The sequence below is a fragment of the Syngnathoides biaculeatus genome, chromosome 9, assembly GCF_019802595.1.
Source record: "Syngnathoides biaculeatus isolate LvHL_M chromosome 9, ASM1980259v1, whole genome shotgun sequence".
Lineage (NCBI taxonomy): Eukaryota > Metazoa > Chordata > Actinopteri > Syngnathiformes > Syngnathidae > Syngnathoides > Syngnathoides biaculeatus.
The window spans coordinates 25,725,118-25,748,619 of NC_084648.1; the positions used below are offsets into that span (position 1 = coordinate 25,725,118).

The window sequence follows — 23,502 nt, forward strand, 5'->3', positions numbered from 1 at the left end:
GAAACAAGGCGAGGTGGCCAGATTTGGGAGACCAACTCAACCAATGGATTAATGATCAAAGAACAGTAGGGAGAAGCGTGAGGGAACATGGTGTGTTTGACAGAGAACTTGCCCGGGTATTCATTTCGGATACAGAAGATGAGGACTTTGATGGATTTGTTAATGAGAATTGATCAAAAATAACGTGAGCACATTGTTAAATACTTCATATAAAGTGTAACCAAACTCACTGTTTACATTGTTAAATACTTCAATAAAGTACAACTGAACTCAGTTTTGCTCCCACTACCTTTTTAGATAGCATGCATGCATGCATGCTACCGAATGTTTAAAGCTAATGTATTGTAGCACCGCTGGGAGTCTGGAGGTGCTCCCAGCATGCTTTCCAGCACTAAACATGTAAACAGTGTTTGAAGTGCATGTTTTGTATCAATTATTTCTTCTGTTATGGTTGTGGTTGTTTTGTTCTGTTTGCTGTGGTGTGATTATTTTGGTTTGGTGTGATACTGTGGTTGTGCAAGACATATTGACTGGTGACGTGCATGCACCTGTCGTTGTGTGAGAGAAGGGTAAGCTTGTTTTTCATCTTACAAAAATAAAAGTACTACCTGGTTCCTTAGCGCCACATTATGTTTTACCATGCTAACGTATGTTTTACCATGTTAACGTATGTTTTACCATGCCCAATAATACAATGCACCATATGTATGTGTTAAATACTGAAATAGCACCCAAAACTGAGAATACGGTGCACATTTATGGTGACAAAAAAAATTATGCCAGCGACATATCACAAAAGGCGAAACAATTGAACTGAAATTTTCCTTTCAATAAATTGAATAAATGTGCTTCAAACAAAATGGACAGAACTTTATACAGTGAAGAAAAAAAATATTTGAACACCGTGGCTGGGTCTTTCAACAAGACAATGACCCAAAGCACACAGCCAGGAAAACCAAGGAGTGGCTCCGTAAGAAGCATATCAAGGTTCTGGCGTAGCCTAGCTGGTCTCCAGATAGAAAATGGAAAATCTTTGGAGGGAGATGAAACTCTGTGTTTCTCAGCAACAGCCCTGAAACCTGTCTGATCTAGAGAAGATCTGTGTGGGTGAGTGGGCCACAGGAAACGTTTGACCTCTGTAATTGCAAACAAAGGCTACTGTACCAAGCATTAACATCGGTTTTCTCTGGTGTTTAAATACTTATTTGCAGCTGTATCACCCAAATAAATTGTTAAAAAATCATACATCTTGATTTCTGGAGTTTTCTTTTCAGATTATCTCTTTCACAGTGGACATGCACCTACGATGAAAATTTCAGACCCCACCACAATTTGTAAGTGGGAGAACTTGCAACATAGCAGGGTTTTCAAATACTTATTTTCTTCACTGAACTTGATGTGACACTGTTTGGAGTGTTAAGCCACTGTGAATTAATTTATTCACCAGATGGCAGCTTTGAACAGTATGAGAAATTTAGTAGAACGCAACATGTCGTCAAATACTGAAGGTAAAGTGCACTCTGAAGGAAAAGCTTAATCTCTGCCTGATTATCTTAAGGGGTGCAAATGTGCAGAATTTTGGCTGCATCACCAGTCACTGATGCTGCTTGTAAGTATTTGTGCCACTGTCACACAGAACACACACAAGGGCCTCAGCATTCTTATTAAGTGAACTTTGAAAAAGAGCAATGGAAAAGAATAAAGCGAAGTGAAGATCTGAAAAGGTTAACTCACCAATAGAATCTCGTAGGGGTAACGTGTTCATGGACAAGCTGCCATTTTCTCCCAAAGTCTAATGAGCTGTACACCTGTGGATATGAGATTTTGAAAAATGTTAGCAAGATAAATGGTAACTATATGTCCACATGGTTTGAAATTAATTTGGCCTCAAATTGGAGTAGATAATTTAATATTTGAAACAACCTTGAGTTTTTGACACGTGATTCCAGAATGGAGAATAGTCTGTCCTTATACCCAGTATCACAGGATAGTATTGAATTGCTTTCATAAGAATTACCAACTGCCCTTTCAAATATGCATATGGTAATACATACAATATTTTCCTCCCCCTTGTCAATTAGAAAGTAGTCCTTTATTTAATGGTTATCCAAACACTGAAATATAGACACTTTTACATAATCTTTGTAATCCCATACAAATGTAGACCAGTCAATAATATGGGTAAGATGCCATAGGGGTGAGGTGCAGTACGTGCTGTGTGGTGGTACATAAATTGACTCTAGGGACATGGAATTTTACCTCTCTCATGGGGAAGGAGCCTGAGCTGATGTGTGAGTTCGATAAGTTCTAACTAGATATAGTCGGGCTTGGTTCACACACAGCTTGTGCTCTGATACCAGTCCTCTTGAAAAGGACACTTTTTCACTGTGGAGTTGCCCACGGTGAGAGGTGCCCGACAAGTGTGAGTATACTTAGTCATATACTATATAAGTGAGTATACTATGTTGTGAGTTGGTGGGGAGAATACTTCGGAGACCTCCTCAATTACACCAGCATGTTTCCTTTGAGGAAGCAGGATCTGGGGTCTCTGAAGTGGGCTCTTCTATCTCTGGGGTTGAGGTCACTGACGTGGTTAAATAGTTCCTCGGTGCCAAGGATACCATTCGCCCAGAGTTCTTAAAGGCTCTGGATGTCATGGGCTGTCCTGATTAACAGTCCTCTGCAACATTGCGTGAACATTGGGGACAGTGCCTCTGGATTTGCAAACTGGGGTGGTGGTCCTCCTTTTTAAGAAGGGGGACCGGAGCATGTGTTGCAACTACCGAGGGATCACACTCCTCACCCTCCCTGGTAAGGTTTTATTCAGGAGTGCTGAAGAGGAAGTTTCTTTCAAGAAGTCGAATCTCAATCTCAGATTCAGGAGGAATTGTGTGGCTTTCCCCCAGGCTGTGGTACAGTGGACCAGCTCTTCACACTCAGCATGGTCCTTGAGGGTGCATGAGAGTTAGCCCAACCAGTCTACATATGTTTTGTGGACTTGGAGAAGGCATTTGACCATGTTCCTGTATGGTGGGCTGCTTCAGGCGTATGGGGTACCAAAACCCCTGATGTGAACTGTTCTCTGTACGACCGGTGTCAGAGTTTGGTCCAAAAATCCAGTAGTAAGTTGGGCTTGTTTCCGGTGAGTGTCTGACTCTGCCAACGTTGCCTTTTGTCACAAATTCTGTTCATAATTTTAATGGACAGAATTTCTAGTCTCAGCCGAGGCATAGTGGGGATCTGGTTTTGTGGCCTCAGTATTGCATTTCTCCTATTTGCAGATGATGTGGCTTTATCAAGCCATGATCTCCAACTCTCACTAGACCAGTGCTTGGTCGAGTATATAGCAGCTGGGATGACAATCACCACCTCTAAATCTGAGACCAGGGTCTTCAGTCGGAAAAGGGTGAAGTGTGCTCTCTCGGTCGGGGATGAGATCCTTCACCAAGTGGAGGAGTTCAAATATCTTGGGGTCTTGTTCATGAGTGAGGGAAGAATGGCACGGGAGGCTGTGTCTCTTGACTTCCTAAGTGGCTGTGGAGAGGGATGTCTGGGCTTTCCTTCGAAAGCTACTGCCCCTGTGATCCGACCTCAAATAAGTAGAAGAAAATGTTAGCACTTTGATGTTCAAATTTTACTTACAAAATTGTCTAGACAGAAAATAATGGTTTTATTGCAGGGACACTATAACCTTGGTTTTATTGAGGACTTAGCACAGAAGCGAGATGTCCTTATTTTTATCCATCCATCCATCCTCCATCATCCATTCATCCATCTGTCCATCTATTTTCTGAATTGCTCATCCTCACGAGGGTCGTGGGATTGCTGCAGTCATTGGGCAGGAGCCAGAGTACACCCTGAACTGGTTACCAGCCAATCAAACTTATTTTTATACTTTCTTCTTATATTTCTTTATTATTATGACAAAGAAAATAATAGGACCAATTTCCATTCTATCCAGTTTGATTTTTGTTTCCTTCAAAATATTTATTATGGTGCCAGCCTTACAAAACTCATGTTTGACCTTCATCCTCTCTCTCAATAAATAGCCCAAATGGTCATCAAGGATTGGGAAATCTTTATAAAAATTGTCATGAACTGTCACTTCATTGTTTGAATAAAATGCACAGTGAATGACTTGAGGGCTTTGTGATGTGAGTAGTACTAGTCGTAGGTTGTTCGATTTGTCCCTGAGGTTAGGGAATAGATTCTGTGTTTTCTGGAAGCACAAATTTGTCGAGACCTTTGTCAAGTTGAAGTGTTATCCACAGTAACCCATGGACATTTGGTTTGCCCTTAATTAGCTCTCTGATTCTTCTACCTTCTGTACAAAAAGGTTCCCCGCTGAAGCATTTGGGTTGATGTAACATTGAGGCAAACACAATAACTAAATCTCTTTGGACTGTGACATATGGACCAGCAGGCAGATCAGCTACCCTCTCTATTCATCAATTCATTGACATCTAAGATTCTAAAACCTCTGAGCTATCATCCAGGATGCTTCATAGTTTCCCACAGACACGGATAAATCAAAGGCATGGTTAGTCAGCTGCCACACAAGCTCAGGCATTTGTTCACTGACTTCATTGTACAGGCTTATTGAACAAGTGTGTGTCTTTTGAAATCGATCTAATCTAATTTTGATTATCTTGGCAAGACATTTTGGCATTTGAGTAAATATTAACTTTTGTGTTTTCGTTTTATCTGAGTTCCAATAGATGTATTTGGGCTCAGCCTGCTAACTAACAAGTCGGTCCAGCATAGCGTAGTTCAATGTGCCACTTTTATTAATTTCTTTGTTGTTTCATTTTTCATTCATTATCTACTAATAAAGTTATCAAACTTTTTGCATGAAGCAAAAAGGGCCACGATCATGATAAACATTAGGATACGGTCAGATATTGGTCCTTAATGTTGAAAAAAATTGAAGCAGATGTTTTATATCTATCATGTGGAGTCTTCTAACCATTGTATCTTCATACATAAATTGAAAAACACTGCAAATAAATATAAGAAAAGGGACTTCAGCGATGATTCAATGAAAATGTATTCATTTTAAAACTTAAAACATTCAAAAAACGATTCAAAACACTTCATAAAGAGTAATGCAATATAAATGTATTACTTAATGTATGTCCTGAATTAACAAAACTAATAAAAGCAGAAAATAAAAACAAGCAGAAAGTATACCTAATAATTTCATTCTAAAAGATGTGATTGCATTGGATATGTTGTCTGTGTCATTTGTACTTTTAATTCAATGATTCTTTCAGCGCCATGAGAAAAATTGTTCATATCACCAGTGTTAGTCACACCAAAATTTTACCAATCCCAATACTTCTACCAGACAAAATATAAAATGTTTCATATACTATGAATGCAAATACAAAACACATAGCCTAAACAGTCCTGCAAAACATATCTGTGTGTTGGTGAGAAAAAACCTGTTGAGAAGCCGGGTACTCCGTCAACCATCTCCAGCTCTTGCTCTAAGGCAGGGGTCCCCAACCATCGGGCCCCGGAAAGATACCGATCCGTGGAGTATTTTGTACCGGGCCGCAAAGAATGAATAATAAATGATTAAAGTATGTTATTTCTTCTGGGAGACTGATTTTGAAAGATAACCAACCACTTATGTATACGTATATATATATTTTCGAAATGAGTGCTTTGTGTTTTACTGCACTTGTCCTAGCTTTTTGGAACATGTTGCATACATCAAATTCAAATTGAGAAAATAATTGAAAAGAAACAATAACAAAAACGTTCACAGGTGACAAATTTAAATATCTTGTCTTTGTAGTGTAGTTAATTGAATAGAGGTTGAAAAGGAGGTGCAAATCATTGTATTCTATTTTTATTTCGGTTTTACATAATGTCCTATCTTCAATGGAAATGGGGTTTGAGTGTAAAAGGGCCAACAGTCCGATTTAGCCCAAGTTCACAAGTGCCAATGACTTTTACAGTAGTAGTCATAAAATACAAAGTATGCTGAACTGCATGACAAAAATAATTTCCCACAATATTCTTCTGTGTAACTGACTTTAGTCCTGGCAGTGTGGGTTCAATTCTCACCCAGTGACGGCATCTGTATAAATATATATCCATCCATACATCCATCCATTTTCTTAGCCACTTATAATCACAATTGTCAGGGGAGTGCTCGGAGCCAATCCCATATGTCATGGGACAGGAGGGCAGGGTACACCCTGAACTGTTTACCAGCCACTCGTAGAGCACATGGAATCAGACGACAGTAACACTCAGAATCACACCGAGGGGCAATTTAGAGTCTCCAATGAATGCATGTTTTGGGGATGTGGGAGGAAACCGGAGTGCCCAGAGAAAACCCACACAGGCAAGGGGAGAACATTCAACCTCCACACGGGTCCTGTATTTGGCCCCCTTGTGCTTCTCAACCTATCGTCACATTTCAGGCTTCAAACATTAATATATATATATTTGTCAAGAATCAACAACAAGTGGGACACAATCGTGAAGTGGAATGAAATTTATTGGATATTTTGTACTTTTTTTTAACAAATAAAAACCTGAGAAGTGGGGCATGCAATATTATTTGGCCCACTTACATTAATACTTTGTAGCGCAACTTTTTGCTACAAGTCACTTGGGGTATGTCTCTATCAGTTTTGCCCGTCGAGAGACTGAAATTCTTGCCCATTCTTCCTTGGAAAACAGGTCGAGCTCAGTGAAGTGGGATGGAAGTGGATTGTGAACAGCAGCAGCTCACCCCACAGATTCTCGATTGGCTTCAGGTCTGAACTTTGACTTGGCCATTCTAACACCTGGATACTTTTATTTGTGAACCATTCCATTGTAGATTTGGCTTCATGTTTTGGATCATTTTCCTGTTCGAAGATAAATCTCCGTCCCAGTCTCAGGTCTTTTGCAGTCTCCAACAGCTTTTCTTCCAGAATGGTCCTGTATTTGGCTTCATTCATCTTCCTATCAATTTTAACTATCTTCGCTGTCCCTGCTAAAGAAAGGCCGCCCCAGACCATAAAGCTGCCACCACGATAGTTGACACTGTGTTCAGGGTGATGAGCTGTGTTGCTTTTACGCCAAACATGTCATCTTGCATTGTGGCCAAAAAGTTCAAATTTGGTTTCATCTGACCAGAGCACCTTCTTCCACATGTTTGGTGTGTCTCCCAGGTGGCTTGTGGAAAACTTTAAACGAGACTTTTTATGGATATCTTTGAGCAATGGCTTTCTTCTTGTCACAATTCCAGAAAGGCCAAATTTGTGCAGTGTATGACTGATTGTTGTCCTATGGACAGACTCTCCCACCTCAGCTGTAGATCTCTGCAGTTCAGCCAGAGTGATCAGGGGCCTCTTGGCTGCATCTCTGATCAGTATTCTCCTCGTTTGAGGTGAAAGTTTAGAGAGACAGCCGGGTCATAGTAGATTTGCAGTAGTCTGATACTCCTATTTCAATATGATTGTTTGCACAGTGCTCCTTGAGATTTTTAAAGCATGGGAAATCTTTTTGTATCCAAATCTGGCTTTAAAGTTCTCTGCAACAGGACCTTCCTGGTGTGTTCCTAGGTCTTCATGCTCTCTGCACTTGAACAGAACCCTCAGACTATCACAGAGCAGGTGCATTTTTACGTTTACTTGCTTACACACAGGTGGATTCTATTCATCATCATCAGTCAACATTGGATCATTCAGAGATCCTCACTGAACTCCTGGAGTGAGTTTGGTGCACTGAAAAGAAAGGGGCCGAATAATATTGCACGCCCCACTTTTCAGTTTTTTATTTGTTAAAAACATGTAAAATATCCAATAAATTTCGTTCCACTTCACGATTGTGTCTCACTTGTTGTTGATTCTTGACAAAAAAAATGTTAATTTTATATCTTTCTGTTTGAAGCCTGACATGTGGCGAAAGGTTGAAAAGTTCAAGGGGGCCGAATACTTTCACAAGGTACTGTATTTAGGCTGAAGGGTGGCGGCGGCGCAGTTCTGAGGTCCCGGGTTCAATCCCGGACCCATCTGTGTGGTATTTGCATGTTCTAGGGTTAGGGTTAACACGGTTAATCCAATTATGACCAAAAAGTTCCATTTTGGTCTCATCTGACCACAGATCTTTCTCCCATTACTCCTCTGTATCATCGAAATGACAACTAGTCCTCCGCCAGATCGTTGATTCTCATGCCTCATGCCCGAAGTCCCATATACCTGACCATCCTGACCGACTCGCTGACCATTGACCATGGACCGAACAAAGGCTTTCTGTACACTACCTGCTTCCCTCTGGAGTCTTGCATTTGGGTCCACCCTCAAGCCTCGTTTGTGACAGAACGATCTGGCCACAACATGGACCCAGCCGACTCCGAAGCTATCCGCTGCTCGTTACAGTTCCAGAGCAGATGCCTGGCTGAGCAGGAGGCTGCTCTTCAGGGAACGAATCAACGTCTCCATGAGATCTGTGCCCGGCTCGAGCCATGGCTAGCATCCCAAGCTAGCGCGGCTGCTATGCCAACGATGGTCACTCCGCCTGTCGCTCCGATTCCACCCGTTCCGCCTGTTACGGAGCCCTCCCATGCCAGCATAACTCCGCTCTCCCGACCGGAACATTTCTCAAGCGACTCAGGCAACGTCAAGCCCTTCCTTGTGCAGTGCGACCTCCATTTCGAACTGCAGGCGTCCGCTTTCCCCACGGATCGCTCCCGGATCGCGTTCATCATTTCCCACATGACGGGAAGGGTGAGGCATGGGCCACAGCAGAATGGAGTCACAACTCGGAGATCTCCCGTTCATGGACGACGATCGTCTGCGCGCACACCCAAGTATTCCAGTACGCGGCTCCGGAATGCAAGGCTCATGACAATTCGCCAAGGCCGTCGCCGTGTGTCAGACTATGCTATCGAATTCTGGATCCGGGCCGCCAAGAGCCGGTGGAACGAGGAGGCTCTCCATGACGCCTTCTACCAGGGACTTTCCCCACAGATCCGTGGTCACCTCATTGCCGTGGATCTTCCTCCTTCGCGTGACGCCCTCATCACAGTGGCCCTCAATGTGGATCAGTGCTTGGGCGTGCAGAGGCAGATGGACGGCATGACCGAGGATGAGACGGAGAGGCTCAGCCCAGTCGCTTACCGGCCGCCCACGCTGCTTACTACGTCGGAACCCATGCAAGTGGAGGGGCTTGGCAGCTCAGCGGAGGAGCACTTACGCCGGCGACGAGAAGGGCATTGTTTCTACTGTGGTCGACTTGGACACTTAATCGCCCGCTGCCCGGTTCGACCGAAGCGCTCCGACCTGAGGATCTCTACGCCGGTGAGTCTGCGGTATACTGTCACTGAGTCGCTGGGGATCATTCAGAGTCCCAGTAAGCCTGCCTCTTCTGATACTGCTGCTTTTCCTGACTGACTGGCTGATCATTGACCACGGACCGAATAAAGGCGTTCTGTACATTACCTGCTTGCCTCTGGAGTCCTGCATTTGGGTCCGCCCTCGAGGCTCGTTTGTGACACTTTGAAATTAGAGCACCTCAAAGTAAGAGCTCAATCATGGGACAAATTATTTCGTATGCCAAGGTAACACTGTATTTAATGTTCAAACTGATTAACTTTATTTTTAACAAATACTGTAATCATTAACTTGGAATTTTATGGCTGCAACACATTCCAAAAAAACTGGGACAGGTGGCAATACAGACTGAGAAAGTTGAGGTGTGCTCATCAAACACCTGTTTAGACCATCCCTCACATGAACAGGCTAATTATAAACAGGTGGGTGCCATGATTGATAGCAAATAGGAGAGCAGCTCAATCATGCTAAATCACACAAAGCAAGATACAGGAAGTGAGTGCATCATGGGTAAACATTGATGTCCCTGCTAGCCAATGGGATGCCAGGAAGGAGGCGCTTTGTCTCATCCCAGCCTCTTCACATCCGGCTGGGCCTAATTAAGCCAACAGAATCATATCATCTGTAAAAGGCAGAGATGCAGTAGCAGGGCCACCAAACCGGATCACCTCTCCATTTTGGTTGCACTTTGAAATTCTGTCAATAAAATGTATTAACATTATCCGTGAAAATGGGGAACCTTAGCGGAGTACCACGTTCACCGCCAAGTCCGACTCACAGCCGTCAGGACCAAACTCTGACACTGGTCCTACAGGGACCAAATAGCCCTTATCAGGTGGTTCGGTTCCCCATATTCTCAAAGCACCCCCCCCACCCCCAGAACTTCCCAAGGGACACAGTAAAAAGTCTACAAATTACATAGACTGGTGTACTCCTTCTTCAACTTGACAGCATCCTTAACAACTGGTGTCCAACAACGGGCACGGGGATTGCTGCCACGACAGCCACAACTACCTTAGGGCCACAGCTCTGGTTGGCTAACTCTGCAATAGAGGCTTGGAACAATTTCCAGTTAGACTCAATTTTCCCTGCCCCACCCAAAACCTGGGTGAAGTTTGCCAAAGGTGTGAGTTGAAATGCCTTCTTAGAGAGGATTCTGCCAGACGTTCTCAGGAGACACTCAAAATATATTTTGGTCTGCCAGGTCAGAAAGGTATCGTCCAACACAATCGGATGCAACTCACCACCGGATGGTGATCAGCCCTTCTCTTTACCCAAGTGTCCAGGACATGTGGCTGTAAGTCAAATTCACAAAGCGGATCAGCAAACGCTAACATAGGGTGTCCTGGTACCAAGTGAACATGTGGACACCCTTATGCATGAACATGGTGTTTGCTATGGACAATCCATGGTGAACACAGAAGTCGAATAAAACAACATAATTCGGGTTCTGATCTGAGGGCCTTTCCTATCAATAACGCCCTTCCAGGTCTCACTATCTTTGACCACGTGAGCAATGAATTCTCCCAGCAAAACTATGGAGTACCCAGTAACAGTGGTCTCCAGCACCCCTTCCCAGGACTCCAAAAAAGTGTGGGTCCTCTTACTGTTTGGTTTGTTTGACTACTCTCGATTTACAGGCACCAAGACAGGGAAAATTTGTATATCCACACCTGTTCGGCGCCTCACACCCTGGGCAACTGCAGGGTGGAAAAGGATCCAAGCCCTCACAAGAAGACTGGTACCAGAGCCCAAGCCGTGTGTGGGGGCAAGCCTGATTATATTAAATTGAAACCTCTCAATTTCACACAACAGCTCAAGGTCCTTCCAAGCCAGAGAAGTCACATTTCATGTCCCTAGAGCCAGTTTCTGTAGCCGGCATTGGATTGACAAGGTCACTGCCTTCGGCCACCGCGCAGGTCACACTGTGTTTGCCCCTATGACCCCACCAGCAGGTGATGAGCTCATGGGTGAGGTTACCCTTTCAGGCTGTACTCAGCTGGGCCCCATGGGTGCAGGCCCGGCCACAAGGCGCTTGCTTTCAAACTTTCTGCACCTGGCTCCAGAGGGTGGTCTAATGACCCATGTCTGAGCAAGGGACACTCTGATTTATCCATCTATCCATCCATCCATCCATCCATGCATCCAATTTCTTAGCCACTTATCCTCACAACGGTCACAGGGAGAGCTGGAGACTATCCCAGCTCTCAACAGATAACAGGCGGGGTACACGCTGAACTGGTTGCAAGCCAATCGCAGGGCACATCGAGACAAACAGCCGCACTCACAATCACACCTAGGGTGCACACCGAGGGTGTGATTGTGAGTGTCTTTAGAGTCTCCAATTAATGTTGCATGTTTTTGGGATGTGGGAGGAAACTGGAGTGCCTGGAGAAAAAACATTTAGACACAGGGAGAACATGCAAACTCCACACAGGAGGGTCCGGGGTTGAACATGGGACCTCAGAACTGTGAGACCAATGCTTTCCAGGTGAGTCACCGTGAAACTCCACACAGGCGGGTCCGGGGTTGAACATGGGACCTCAGAACTGTGAGGCCAAAGCTTTCCAGGTGCGTCACCGTGCTGCCCACCATGATTATTGTTTTTTTTTATATCATATCTGATCCCTCACCTAGAACCGGTATATGACTGTTAGCACATCAGCCTCACTGTTCTGATGACCCCAGTTCAAATCCAGCCTCGCGCGTGCGTGGCGGTTGCATGTTCTCCCCTTGCCTGTCTGGGTTTTTGCCCGGTAGTCCGTTTGCCTCCCACATCCCAAAGACATGCATGATCAATAAATGAAGTCTCTAATTTTCTATAGGCGTAAATGTGACTGTGAATGGTTGTTTGTTTATACAGTATCTGCCCTGCAATTGGCTGGCAACCAGTTCAGGGTGGAACTCGCCTCTAGGCCAAAGATACCTGGGATGGGTTCCAGCACACCTATGACCTTTTTGAGAATAATGGATGGAAAATGAATTCATGAACCTATGGTTCACACAGACAAAGCATTTGTGGCATTTGTCATCCATTTCACTTACATTGTGTTTTTTTTCCCCCCTGATATATGATAAATACATGACAGTCCCCCCCACCCCACCCCCCGCCGCCCCAGTCAACACTAAAAATGCGATGAGTTGATAATCGTCAATGGATAAGAAGCCTCATTATGTCTCTGTTGTGTGGGCAAGGTCACGGTCTGTGGCATCATTATCATGTGTTTCTAATAAGTCCATTAAAGGTACAGAAAGAAGACATTTCTGCTTCAGTTCAAGGGAGCACAGCAGAGATGTTGCAGCTAGAGACAAAGATGCTGAGCAATATAGGTCCTTGCCATCTGGGGAGCCAGTGAACTGAAAAATGTTCAGCTGCAGCTGAGAAGCCTTCTTGGATCATTGATTAGGAATGAGTAAAAAATGATTTAAAAATGTAACAGCTTTGTCGTTGTTGCCTGTGACATAGAATCAGGGACAGTTACTTGTAATCACTGGTTCCAGGAAAAAGCCCAATTTTTCATCAAAACAAATTTGAATTGGCTGGAAGGATGGAACCAGTTGCTGACTGTTTTTTTGTTACAATCCCAAGTCTAGATGCAAGCTCTCCCTTGGTCTCGAGCCTGTTTTGCATACAAACTCTTAAAAAATACTGCATTTGAACCATACATTGTAACTCTCATTCTTCTGCAATGATCCTTTCACACAGAACCCAGCTCTACAGAGCTTTTAAATGGGCATCATGAAATTATGAAGTTATGTAGTTATTTTTCCCTCATTAATGAACACACAGAACCACATAGAGACAAAAAAAGGACATGTTTCAATTTTTGCAATTTCTTAAAAAAACCTGAAATTTCACGCAGCCCTAAGCATTCAGATCCTTTGATTTTTCATGAGTTTAAGCACCCTTTTGACTTAATACAGCCTTGAGTGTTTTGGGGAATGATAGGCCATTCAAGAACAGTCACTGAGTTGTTCTGAAGCCACTATCTTTATCTTTATCTTTATCTTGTTGTTGACTTCTTGGAAGGTGAACCTTCGGCCCAGTTGGAGGTCCTGAGTACTCTGGAGAAGGTATTCGTCCAGTATATAGAGATCGTGCACCTATGTCATAAAATCACGTGATCTTTGTTTACATTGCCATATTGCCGGTCAAACAAAGCATTGTTGAAAGTTAATTCCATTGAGACAAAACGAAAATATATCTTATAGCACGACACCCAGAGTTTTATCCAATACCGTTAAACATTTAGAAGGTGATAATAAACGAAGGTACGTGGAAAAATTAGAGACACTTGGCATTAGAGGATCCATATTTAATGCTGAAAATGATGTTTTTGCCGATCAGAAATTCGACTATTAATTCGCTTCCGCTTGTCTTGGACAAGTGGTTATACACATGTATCTGGTGAACAAGTCATCGAGATTTACACAGAAGAGTTTGAAAGAGTATAAAAATCTGTACGCATACAAATATTTTGTTGCTGGCTCTGTTCTCAATCAAGAACAAATCCCACATAGTGATGAACCCACTCAGATTTTTTCAATACAAATAACAATATTTAAATAAATGACCCCTGGTTTTACACAAACTCACATTCATAAACTATGATTGAAAAAAAAAATTAGGACAGGGAGCTGTCTCCTCCATTACACGGAAGCGTATTGCTGCCACACGCTTACCTCCGCAAACTTCTCTGTGACAGACGGTTTATTATTTTTTTAAATACATATTGTTCTCAAATGAGTCAACTTGGCATAATAAATACTTGATAATTTGAGATTGAGAAGAATAATTCCTACCTGAAATGAAATGATCACTACACAGGTGTGTGTATTTCGTTGGGCACCATCCATCCCATTTAATTGCCGAAATCCATTGATCTTTTCTCGTCTTTTCAGCTGGTATTTCATAGAATGATCTATTTGAAGAACTGTCTCGTCTATTGTGACAATCGACAGCACAAGAGGTATCAGACATTGTGAAAAATCTGCTCTGCTTCAACTCCTGTACTAGCAGCTGAGCAGCTTTGTTTGACCGGGAATCCATCAATCTTTTCTTGTTTTTTCAGATGGTAATCTATAGAATGATATCTTTGAAGAACTGTCTCATCTATTGTGACAACCAACAGCACAACAGGTCTCGGGCAATTTGAAAAATCTGGTACAGTTCAACGACTCCCACACTGCCGAGAAGTTTGTTTGATTGGAAATGTGGCGCCATAACGTCACGTACACGACCTCTATTGCTGTCTATTGCTGTACTTGGCTGCATTGATCTTTCCTTCGATTGCAACCAAATGTCCTGTCCGTGCAGCTGAAAAATACCCCCAGAAGCATGATGCTGTCACCACCATGCTTCACAGTTAGACTATTGGACAGGTGAAAAGCAGTGCCTAGTTTTTTTCCGCACACACATACCACTTAGAATTAAGGCCAAAAAGTTATAGCTCTTCTATCTTTGTTTCATTAGAACTGGGAATCTTATCACCACTTTGGAGTCCTTCAGGTGTTTTTCTTAGCAAACTCAATGTGGGCTTTCTTGTGTCTTGCAGAGAGGAAAGGTTTCCATTGTGCTCCTCTGCCAAAAAGACCAGATTTGTAGAGGGCTGCACTGATGGTTGACTCTCTCGAACTTTCTCCCATCTCCCAACTGCATGTGTGAAGCTCAACCACAGTCTTCTGAAGGTTATGTAATACCTCTCTCACCAAGGCCTCTCTCCACCAATTGCTCAGTTTGGTCCGACAACAAAATCAAGTAAGGGTTCTGGTTATCCCAAACTCCTTCCATTCCAGGACTATGGAAGCCACTGTGCTCTGAGGAACCTTAACCGTCGCAGTTTTATTTTTATTTTTATAATCTCTGCCTTGCCATAATCCTATCTGAGCCCTTCAGGTAGTTGCTTTGACCTCACGACTCTCATTTGCTCTGACATGTACTGTGAGCTGTAAGGTCTTACTTATATAGACAGCTTTGTGGCTTTCCTAAGTCCAATCAGTATAATTAAAACCAGCTGAACTCCAACAAAGGTGTAGAAACTTCTCAAGGATGATCAGAAGGAATGGACAGAACATAGAAATGATAAATAACAATAATAAAACCGCACCTCCCTTAGAACTTTGAGCCATAATCCATCTTTCTGTACTCGATGAGAAAATATTTTGTTTTGATTCAAAATGTCAAGAAATAATCCTAAAGGTTAACAAAAAAAGACAGTCACACGAAATAATGTCTCTCCCTGAAAATACATCCCCATTGCATTTCTGAATGTATTATGTCATTATGTAATAGAGCTAGAAATATAAATTTGCATCATTAGGGTGGATTAAATTAAACCATGTTGGCTTAGTAAAGGACGAAAGGGGATGACAGCTGTTACTTCGTTTATCCTTTTAAGTGCGTTACTACCAAAAGAGCAGACAATCGGAAAATATGCACATCATCCCTATTTCACTTGCCTTTTAGTGAAATGAAATTATACAGAGAAATATAAATAAAATATTCCTTTTTTATGTAATAGTGTACATTTTTACACAACATTACATTATTTTTTCAATGTAATTATTTTTAAGTCCAATTTATCGTGTTCTTTTGTACCTACATTCACTACATTTCCCCATTGTAAGTCACCCTAATGCATCAGCATTATGTCTCTATTCCTAGATTTACTTTCTCGTTTTATCTGGATTATTTCCCTGAGCAAGTAATTCACTTGTTGGAATTTATTAATGGAAATGGAATTAGTTTATTATTTTTGTGTAGGCCAGGTTTTTTCTTTAACAATTATATTTTGGAAGTATTCTTGGCAGCACGGTCGAATGACTGTTTAGAGCATCTGGGTCATAGTTCTTATAACAGGGATTCAAATCCCAGCCCTGTCTGTGTGGAGTTTGGATGTTCTCCCTGTGCCAGCGTGGGTTTTCTCGAGGCACTTCGGTTACCTCCCACATCCCAAAAACATGCTCTTATTGGAGACTCTAAATTGCCCCTTGGTGTGATTGTGAGTGCGACTGTTGTCTGTCTCCATGTGCCCTGCGATTGGCTGGCAACCAATTCAGGATGACAGCTGGGATTGGTTCCAGCACCCCTAATGTTGCAACAGGTCTATGTAACATTCAGTATCCTTAGGATTCTTACTAAACGTTTAGAGACGCAAAAAAGGTAAAAATGGCATATGAACAGAAGCCTATCAAATTGTGCATACACACACAAGATACAGTATAGAAAGTGATCCCATTTAATTTACATCAAGCATTTAAGATGCACAAAAATTAGCAGGGATGCATGAAGCATATTCAGTCAACAATTCTCCATCCAGAGACGCATGGTTTAAGACCCAGCCTACTTATGCGTGTATGTGCTGGTGAAGAGCTTCCATGCACAGTGAATCAAAAGTATGGATCCTACCTTGGCCCAAGTCAATGGACATGGGAGTTTATGTCAGGAGTAGATACATTTTCATTGTTGTGCTAACAAATGCTCCAACGCAGCAAGTTGTTAGCAGAATGGCGTTTGCTCTAATAGTTAACTCTTTATTTCATTTTCTCACCTGTGGTGACATCATTAAAAGATCAAAGCTCAGAGTTGTGTTTATGTTAACTTCATAATATAGACACAAACACACACATGGACACACATTGAATAAAGTTCATTATTTTTTAAAACCATAACTACAGCAGCGCACATTATCAATGTTGAGATAATACTTGATTTCAGTGAACTCATTTTAAGCATCATTTGATTGACAGTTAGACATCTCAAATCACAGTCCAGCAGCCCGAGAGCCTCTTTTACATTTTATTAAACCAAGCAAAATCTTATTGAGAGATACAATCTCTTTCTCAAAAGCCAAGAGGCAGCATACATTATACAAGCAGCAGAAATTATACAGTACACAACAGGACAACATTCATACAATAAATAAAAATAAAGATCAAAAAGATACAGTGAATGTTATTGTAAAATGCATGGTATCTGATTTGAAAACAGTGACTAGCCCAAATGCTTTGTCACTGTTCAATGTTCTGAAGAACTGAAAGTTGATTGCTCTCAAAAACTATCCACTAATTATTATGATGTAAAATATCATTGTTCCAGTGGCATCAAGTTGTACCCAGGGAACCCCCACCTCGCTGAAACCCCTGTGAACACTCCTCCTGAGTCTGCTCCCCCAAACACACACTCCTGCAAAGGACCTAATGTTCCCCCTCCTGAGCCTTACTCTGGGGATCTTGGTTGTTGTAGCCAGTTTTTATTAAATTGTGAACTTATTTTTGACCTGCAGTAGCTTAGTTATCCCACTGACAAAGATAACATTGGTTTTGTAATTACTGTATTTTCCACACTATAAGGCACACGTAAAAGACTTTAATTTTCTCAAAAATCGATGTGGTACCTTTTAATCCGCTGTGCCTTATGTGTGCATTGAGTTCCAAAATCTGTAAAAATGTTAATGTCTGGTTTTGGTAAGCGCTCTGTTTGACTAACTGTCGGACCATTTTCCGCGGACACAGGGGCATCATACACACACTAGTTATGATCGTAGCAAAAAAACAATCAGACAACATTATGTAATATGAACACTATGTATGCTGGCAGCGAGAAATAAATCAGACAACATTATGTAATGCGTACAGTAGGTACGCTTACCTCCGCCATGCCTCTGGGAGGCATACAACCAGTATGCTGTAAAACAACATTTGTTTGTCGAAAGACCTATGAAAATGCCATCAGTGAAGAGATATGATTACGAGGGACAATTCAAACTACAGACTATCAGTTACATGGTTGTAACTGGTAAAAGAGCAGCCGCAAAAAAAATATTCAACATCAGAGAATCTATGGTTTGGAAGTGGAGGGAGAATGAAAAAGAAAATGAAATGTCTGAAGTTAAGAAGATGAAACAGTTTCCATCGGAACAAAGTGAGGTACCAACTGTTAGAATATGTACTTCAAGAATGGATTATTGAACAAATACAGTGAAGAAAATAAGTATATTTGCTATATTGCTAGTTCTCCTTTGCTATATTGCTAGTTCTCCCACTTCGAAATCATGGAGGGGTCTGAAATTTTCGTCGTAGGTGCATGTTCACAATGAGAGAAATAATCTAAAAAGAAAAATCCACAAATCACAATGTATGAGTTTTTAACGATTTATTTGTGTGATACATCTGCAAACAAGTAGTTGAACACCTGTCGATCAGCTAGAATGCTAACCCTTAAAGACCTGTTAGTCCATCTTTAAAAGTCCACCTCCATTCCGTGTATTATCCTGAATCAGATGCACCTGTGTGAGGTCATTAGCTGCAGAAAGACACCTATCCACTCCATACAATTAGTAAGACCCAAATTTGTAACGTGGCCAAGACCAAAGAGCTGACACCAGAAACAAAATTGTACAACTCCACACGGCTGGAAGGGGCTACGGAGAAATCGCCAAGCAGCTTGGTGAAAAAAGGTCCACTGTTGGAGCAATCATTAGAAAATGGAAGCTACGCATGACGGTAAATTTCAGTTGGAGTGGAGCCCCATGCAAGATATCACCTGGTGGGGTCTCAGTGATCCTGAGAAAGGTGAGGAATCAGCCCAGGACTACACGACAGGACTTGGTCAATGACCTGAAAAGAGCTGGGACCACCGTTTCCAAGGTGATTGTTGGTAATACACTAAGACATCATGGTTTGAAATCATGCATGGCACGGAAGGTTCCCCTCGTTAAACCAGCATACGTCGAGGCCCGTAATAAGTTTGCCAATGACCATTTGGATGATGATGGGAGAATGTTTCGTGGTTAGATAAGACTAAAATGGAACTTTTTGGTCACAATTCCACCAACTGTGTTTGGAGGAAAACAAATGATGACTTCCATCCCAAGAACACCATCTCCACTGTGAAACATGGGGGTGGGAGCATCATGCTTTGGGGGTGTTTTTCCGCACATGGGACAGGATGATTGCTCTGTATTAAGGAGAGGATGACCGCAGCCATGTATTGTGAGATTTTGCACCGCGGAAAAGTTTAAAACCGAGTTTGCTGGAGTAGCATCATGCAAAGCTCACAACTGAGGAACTCCCGCACCTTCAGAAGGAGCAGAAGAAGACGTTGGAGGAGATGTCATCTGATGAGGCTGAAGGCAGGAAGGATGTCTCAAGTGCTGATATTAAAGCTATCTGCGCTAAATGGAATGACATCCATAATTTTGTAGAACTTCATTTCCTGAATAAAGCTGAATGTGGCAGAGCACTGCAAAATTTTAATGATGTTGTTATAAGCCACTTCAGAAAAGTGCTTAAAAAAACAAACGACAATTAGATTCGTTCTTTGTGAAAAGGGGCGAGTCACCCCCACCGAAGACATCTGAAACTGTTGTTTTGCATTGTCGTTTTCTTTTGTTCCATTTACCCTACCTCTAGTTGCAAGTTCCATTTTTTTACGTTACGTTCTTTCTGTGCAATTAAAAAACAATTAGTTTTTTCCTCCCTCATTATTGCTTGTTTAAAGTTATTCTGCACTTTTGTTAATAAATAAAGGTGTACAAGGCTGCGGGCCAAGTCGCTACAGATACAGCAATGCACTCCCAGCCTAGCATACTCTACTTGGCTAAAGCATACGTTTTAAGCAAAAAATAAATATATTTCTTAAATTACTTAATTATATAAAGTATTTAAACAATGCATGCATTTCTACTATGGAGTTTATTATCAGAAAAAGCTAAAAAATGGCTTAAAAAACTTTTTTTTTAGGCTTGGAACACATTATTTCATTTTCTATTCATTGTAATGGGAAAACATGCTTTGGTTTTCAAACGTTTCTTTTTCAACCAGCCTTCTGGAATGGATTGTGTTCGAGAACCATGGCGCCACTGTCTCAGGGTGTTCATATAGTTATTTTCTTCACTTTAACAGCCAGGAAAAAGTCTCTCCAGCAAGGGTGCTCAAGGTTTTTTGGTCCAAGATCTACTTTTCAAGCAGCAAACCCCCTGCAATCTATTTTTTCTTTGGTTTTGGGGGGAGGGTGCAACCATGTCCCCACTTTGAGAATGGGGGGTTGCAAAAATGTTTCTGCTTTCTGTCATGACCAGTACTCGAGACTGAACCCAATATGCACGACTCACGAGACCAGGTATAGTGTAGGGAGGGTATTTATTTCATTCACAGTCGATACACAGGCAGGCAGTCCAAACAGGCAGTCTGAATAACAAGGCGAAGAGGCAAGGTCGTCAACAAGGCAGGGTTCAGTACACAAAGGATGAAAACATGAACATGGAACTGCGGGAACGTGACACCAATGTACAAGGATCAGACCACACACCTAGCAATATATATCGACAGTAATTAGCAGGAATAAGAAGGTTTGTTGGTCTACTCAATGGAGCAGGCACGCACTGGGTCGAGGAAGGTCACGCCCATGGCAGTTTCAGAGCGCAGAATACCAGCGATCTAAAATTCCGGGTTTCCGGCATAGCTCAGTACCAATGTACAGTATGTTGATGTACCTTGCATCACTTGCATTAACAATGTATCCAATAGGTCATGTAATATGTACTCTATCTTGACAATGTGATGTTAAATTCTCTTTTATTTAATAGTATTTTGAGAAGATTTTTATCGACAATTACGAATTTTCAGTGGCACTGACATTTTCGCGAGTCACTTGACTTACGTGGGCATAAGTGACGTGTTACGTGCCATTCCAAACACTCGATTATATGGGACATCAATATGCTCAGCGCAGATTTCTCAGAATTATCATCATCTGATGAAGAAATAACAGTATCGGTTGATCAGGAAGACAGAGGAATACTTCTATACACAGCCGTGTGCGGTGCGGCTATGAGCGGCTCCCAGCCCCCTGGTTGATCGTGAAAACGGAGGAATACTTCCATACAGATTTGAACCTGTGGCTGTAAATAATGCCGCCAAGCGGCGGAGCGTTGAGCTGAACTCTGCCGAGCAGCGGAGCCCTGAGCATTCTCCCCAAAAAGCCGGGAGCTTGCTCGGCCCCCACTCCCACGACCCCACCGCCGATCGATCGCGAAAAGCAAGAGGTTGCTTGTAAAGTAGAACTTGGGGTAAAAAAAAAGTCTGGCCACGCTTGCTGTATATTCTCTAATCTAAACCAAATCAGAAAAGCATCAAACAAATCTCCATGGTCCATATAATGGTATTTTTGTTCCTCGTTAGTTCCACGCCAACTCTCCAACATGTCAAGTTCCGCCTGTGTGTATTCTGGCTCAAGCGCACAGGCTTGAACATTGTACATCATGCTATTTTTGTTGTATTTGTTTGTAATTATTTTTCACAAAGATCGGCCACAAAATGCCAGATAGCGGCATACTGTTCGGTGAAACGTATCCACGGACAATGGGGTGTCACAAGAGCAAGCAGTGCAGATGTGGCAAACACTGATTGGCTGTCAGTTTTCCAGCTGTGCTCATTGGAATGTCTGAGCAAGAGAGGAATTTCAATAATACTTTTCTAATTTAGAGATGTTTCTTTGTGAAATCATATTTTCTAGCTCCCATCTGGATAATCCTGAATGCTTAGTGATTTTAAGCATAGCAGATGCTGGTTATTTGTTTTTTTTAATGTGGATGTGCCTTAAGGAGAGGAAGGCCTTATATGAAGTTTTCCAGAATAATAACACAGCTTCTTTTGGCAAAATGGGCAGAAAACAGAGTTAACTCTGAAAAGTCAAAAGTCTCTCAGTAGGATGCAACACTCTTGAAATACTTAAGATCACAAAACCATCAAATGTTTTGTTGCGAATCGTCAACATATTTTCAAGAAATGCATTGAAAGGAAAAGACAGACTGCTCAGGATTTAAGAAGAATGAAGTGTGAAGCTACAAGGATCCCATTATCTTAAATTTCAGTAATATTTGAAAACTGCAACCTACTTTGAATATCTGTACTCGACTTGGAGTCCCACTTCGGCTCAGATGCCAGCATATGATACTGGTATAGGCTAGTTTTGAGAAGTGTGTAAACACTGCACTCAGCCAACAGGCTATTCAGTGGCAACACAAACAATCGTGTAGTCACTTTTGTGAAGCCATCACAGTGTCGTGTGCCAACATACCATAAAAGTGTGGAGGCAAGTTATTATAATGTTTTTATGCATGCGTTTAAAATTCATTCAGGCTTTGTCACAGAATGTTTTTCTTATTCTTACATCAATTTTGGCTAATTTATGATCAGTTGTTCTAGGTGGACTTTTCACTTGGTTCTGTAAAAATTGTAATGAAAACTTCAACACATATATATATATATATGTATGTGTGTGTGTGTGTGTGTGTGCGTGTGTGAGGTCGTTAGCTGCAGAAAGACACTTGTCCACCACATACAATCAGTAAGACTCAAATTTGTAACATGACAAAGACCAAAGAGGTGTCCAAAGACACAAGAGACAAAATTGTACAACTCCACACGGATGGAAAGGGCTACAGAGAAATTGCCAAGCAACTTGGTGAGAAAAGGTCCACTGTTGGAGCAATCGTTAGAAAATGGAAGAAGCTAAACATGACGATCAATCTCAATCAGAGTGAAGCCCCATGCAAGATATCACTTCGTGGGGTCTCAATGATCCTTAGAAAGGTGAGGAATCAGCCCAGGACTACACAACAGGACTTGTTCAATGACCAGAAAAGAGCTGGGACAACAGTTTCCAAGGTGACTGTTGATAATACACTAAGAGGTCATGGTTTGAAATCGTGCATGGCACGGAAGGTTCCTCTGCTTTAACCAGCACATGTCAAGGCCCGTCTTAAGTTTGCCAATGATTATTTGGATGATACAGATGAGTCATGGGAGAAAGTTTTGTGGTCAGATCACACCAAAATTTAAGTTTTTGGCCATAATTCCAGTAACCGTGTTTGGAGGAAGACGAATGATGAGTTCCATCCCAAAAACACCATCTCTACTGTGAAGCATGGGGGTGGTAGCATCATGCTTTGGGGGTGTTTTTGTGCACATGGGACAGGACGACTGCACTGTATTAAGGAGAGGATGACCACGTCCATGTAATGTGAAATTTTGGGGATGGGTCGTGGCTGGGTCTTTCAACATGACAATGACCTGAAGCACACAGCAAGGTTAAACCAAGGACTGGCTCCGTAAGAAGCATATCAAGGTTCTGGCGTGGCCTAGCCAGTCTCCAGACCTA

The 23,502-nt window shown here is 42.1% G+C and overlaps 1 protein-coding gene and 1 long non-coding RNA gene across 6 annotated transcripts in view; one reads left to right on the plus strand and one right to left on the minus strand.

Annotated features, from left to right (window-relative positions):
- LOC133506288 (uncharacterized) overlaps positions 1-14,428 on the plus strand; it is a 35,785-nt gene extending 21,357 nt beyond the window's left edge. The window contains exons 2-3 of the long non-coding RNA XR_009796463.1: positions 14,241-14,308; positions 14,411-14,428. This is a non-coding gene — a long non-coding RNA (uncharacterized LOC133506288). The remainder of the gene's footprint in view (positions 1-14,240; positions 14,309-14,410) is intronic.
- sorcs3a (sortilin related VPS10 domain containing receptor 3a) overlaps positions 1-23,502 on the minus strand; it is a 294,433-nt gene that overhangs the window by 102,129 nt on the left and 168,802 nt on the right. For all 5 annotated transcript variants that reach the window (XM_061830272.1, XM_061830273.1, XM_061830271.1 and 2 more), the window contains one exon: positions 1,735-1,808. In XM_061830272.1, the coding sequence (XP_061686256.1) occupies positions 1,735-1,808 (74 nt within the window). The remainder of the gene's footprint in view (positions 1-1,734; positions 1,809-23,502) is intronic.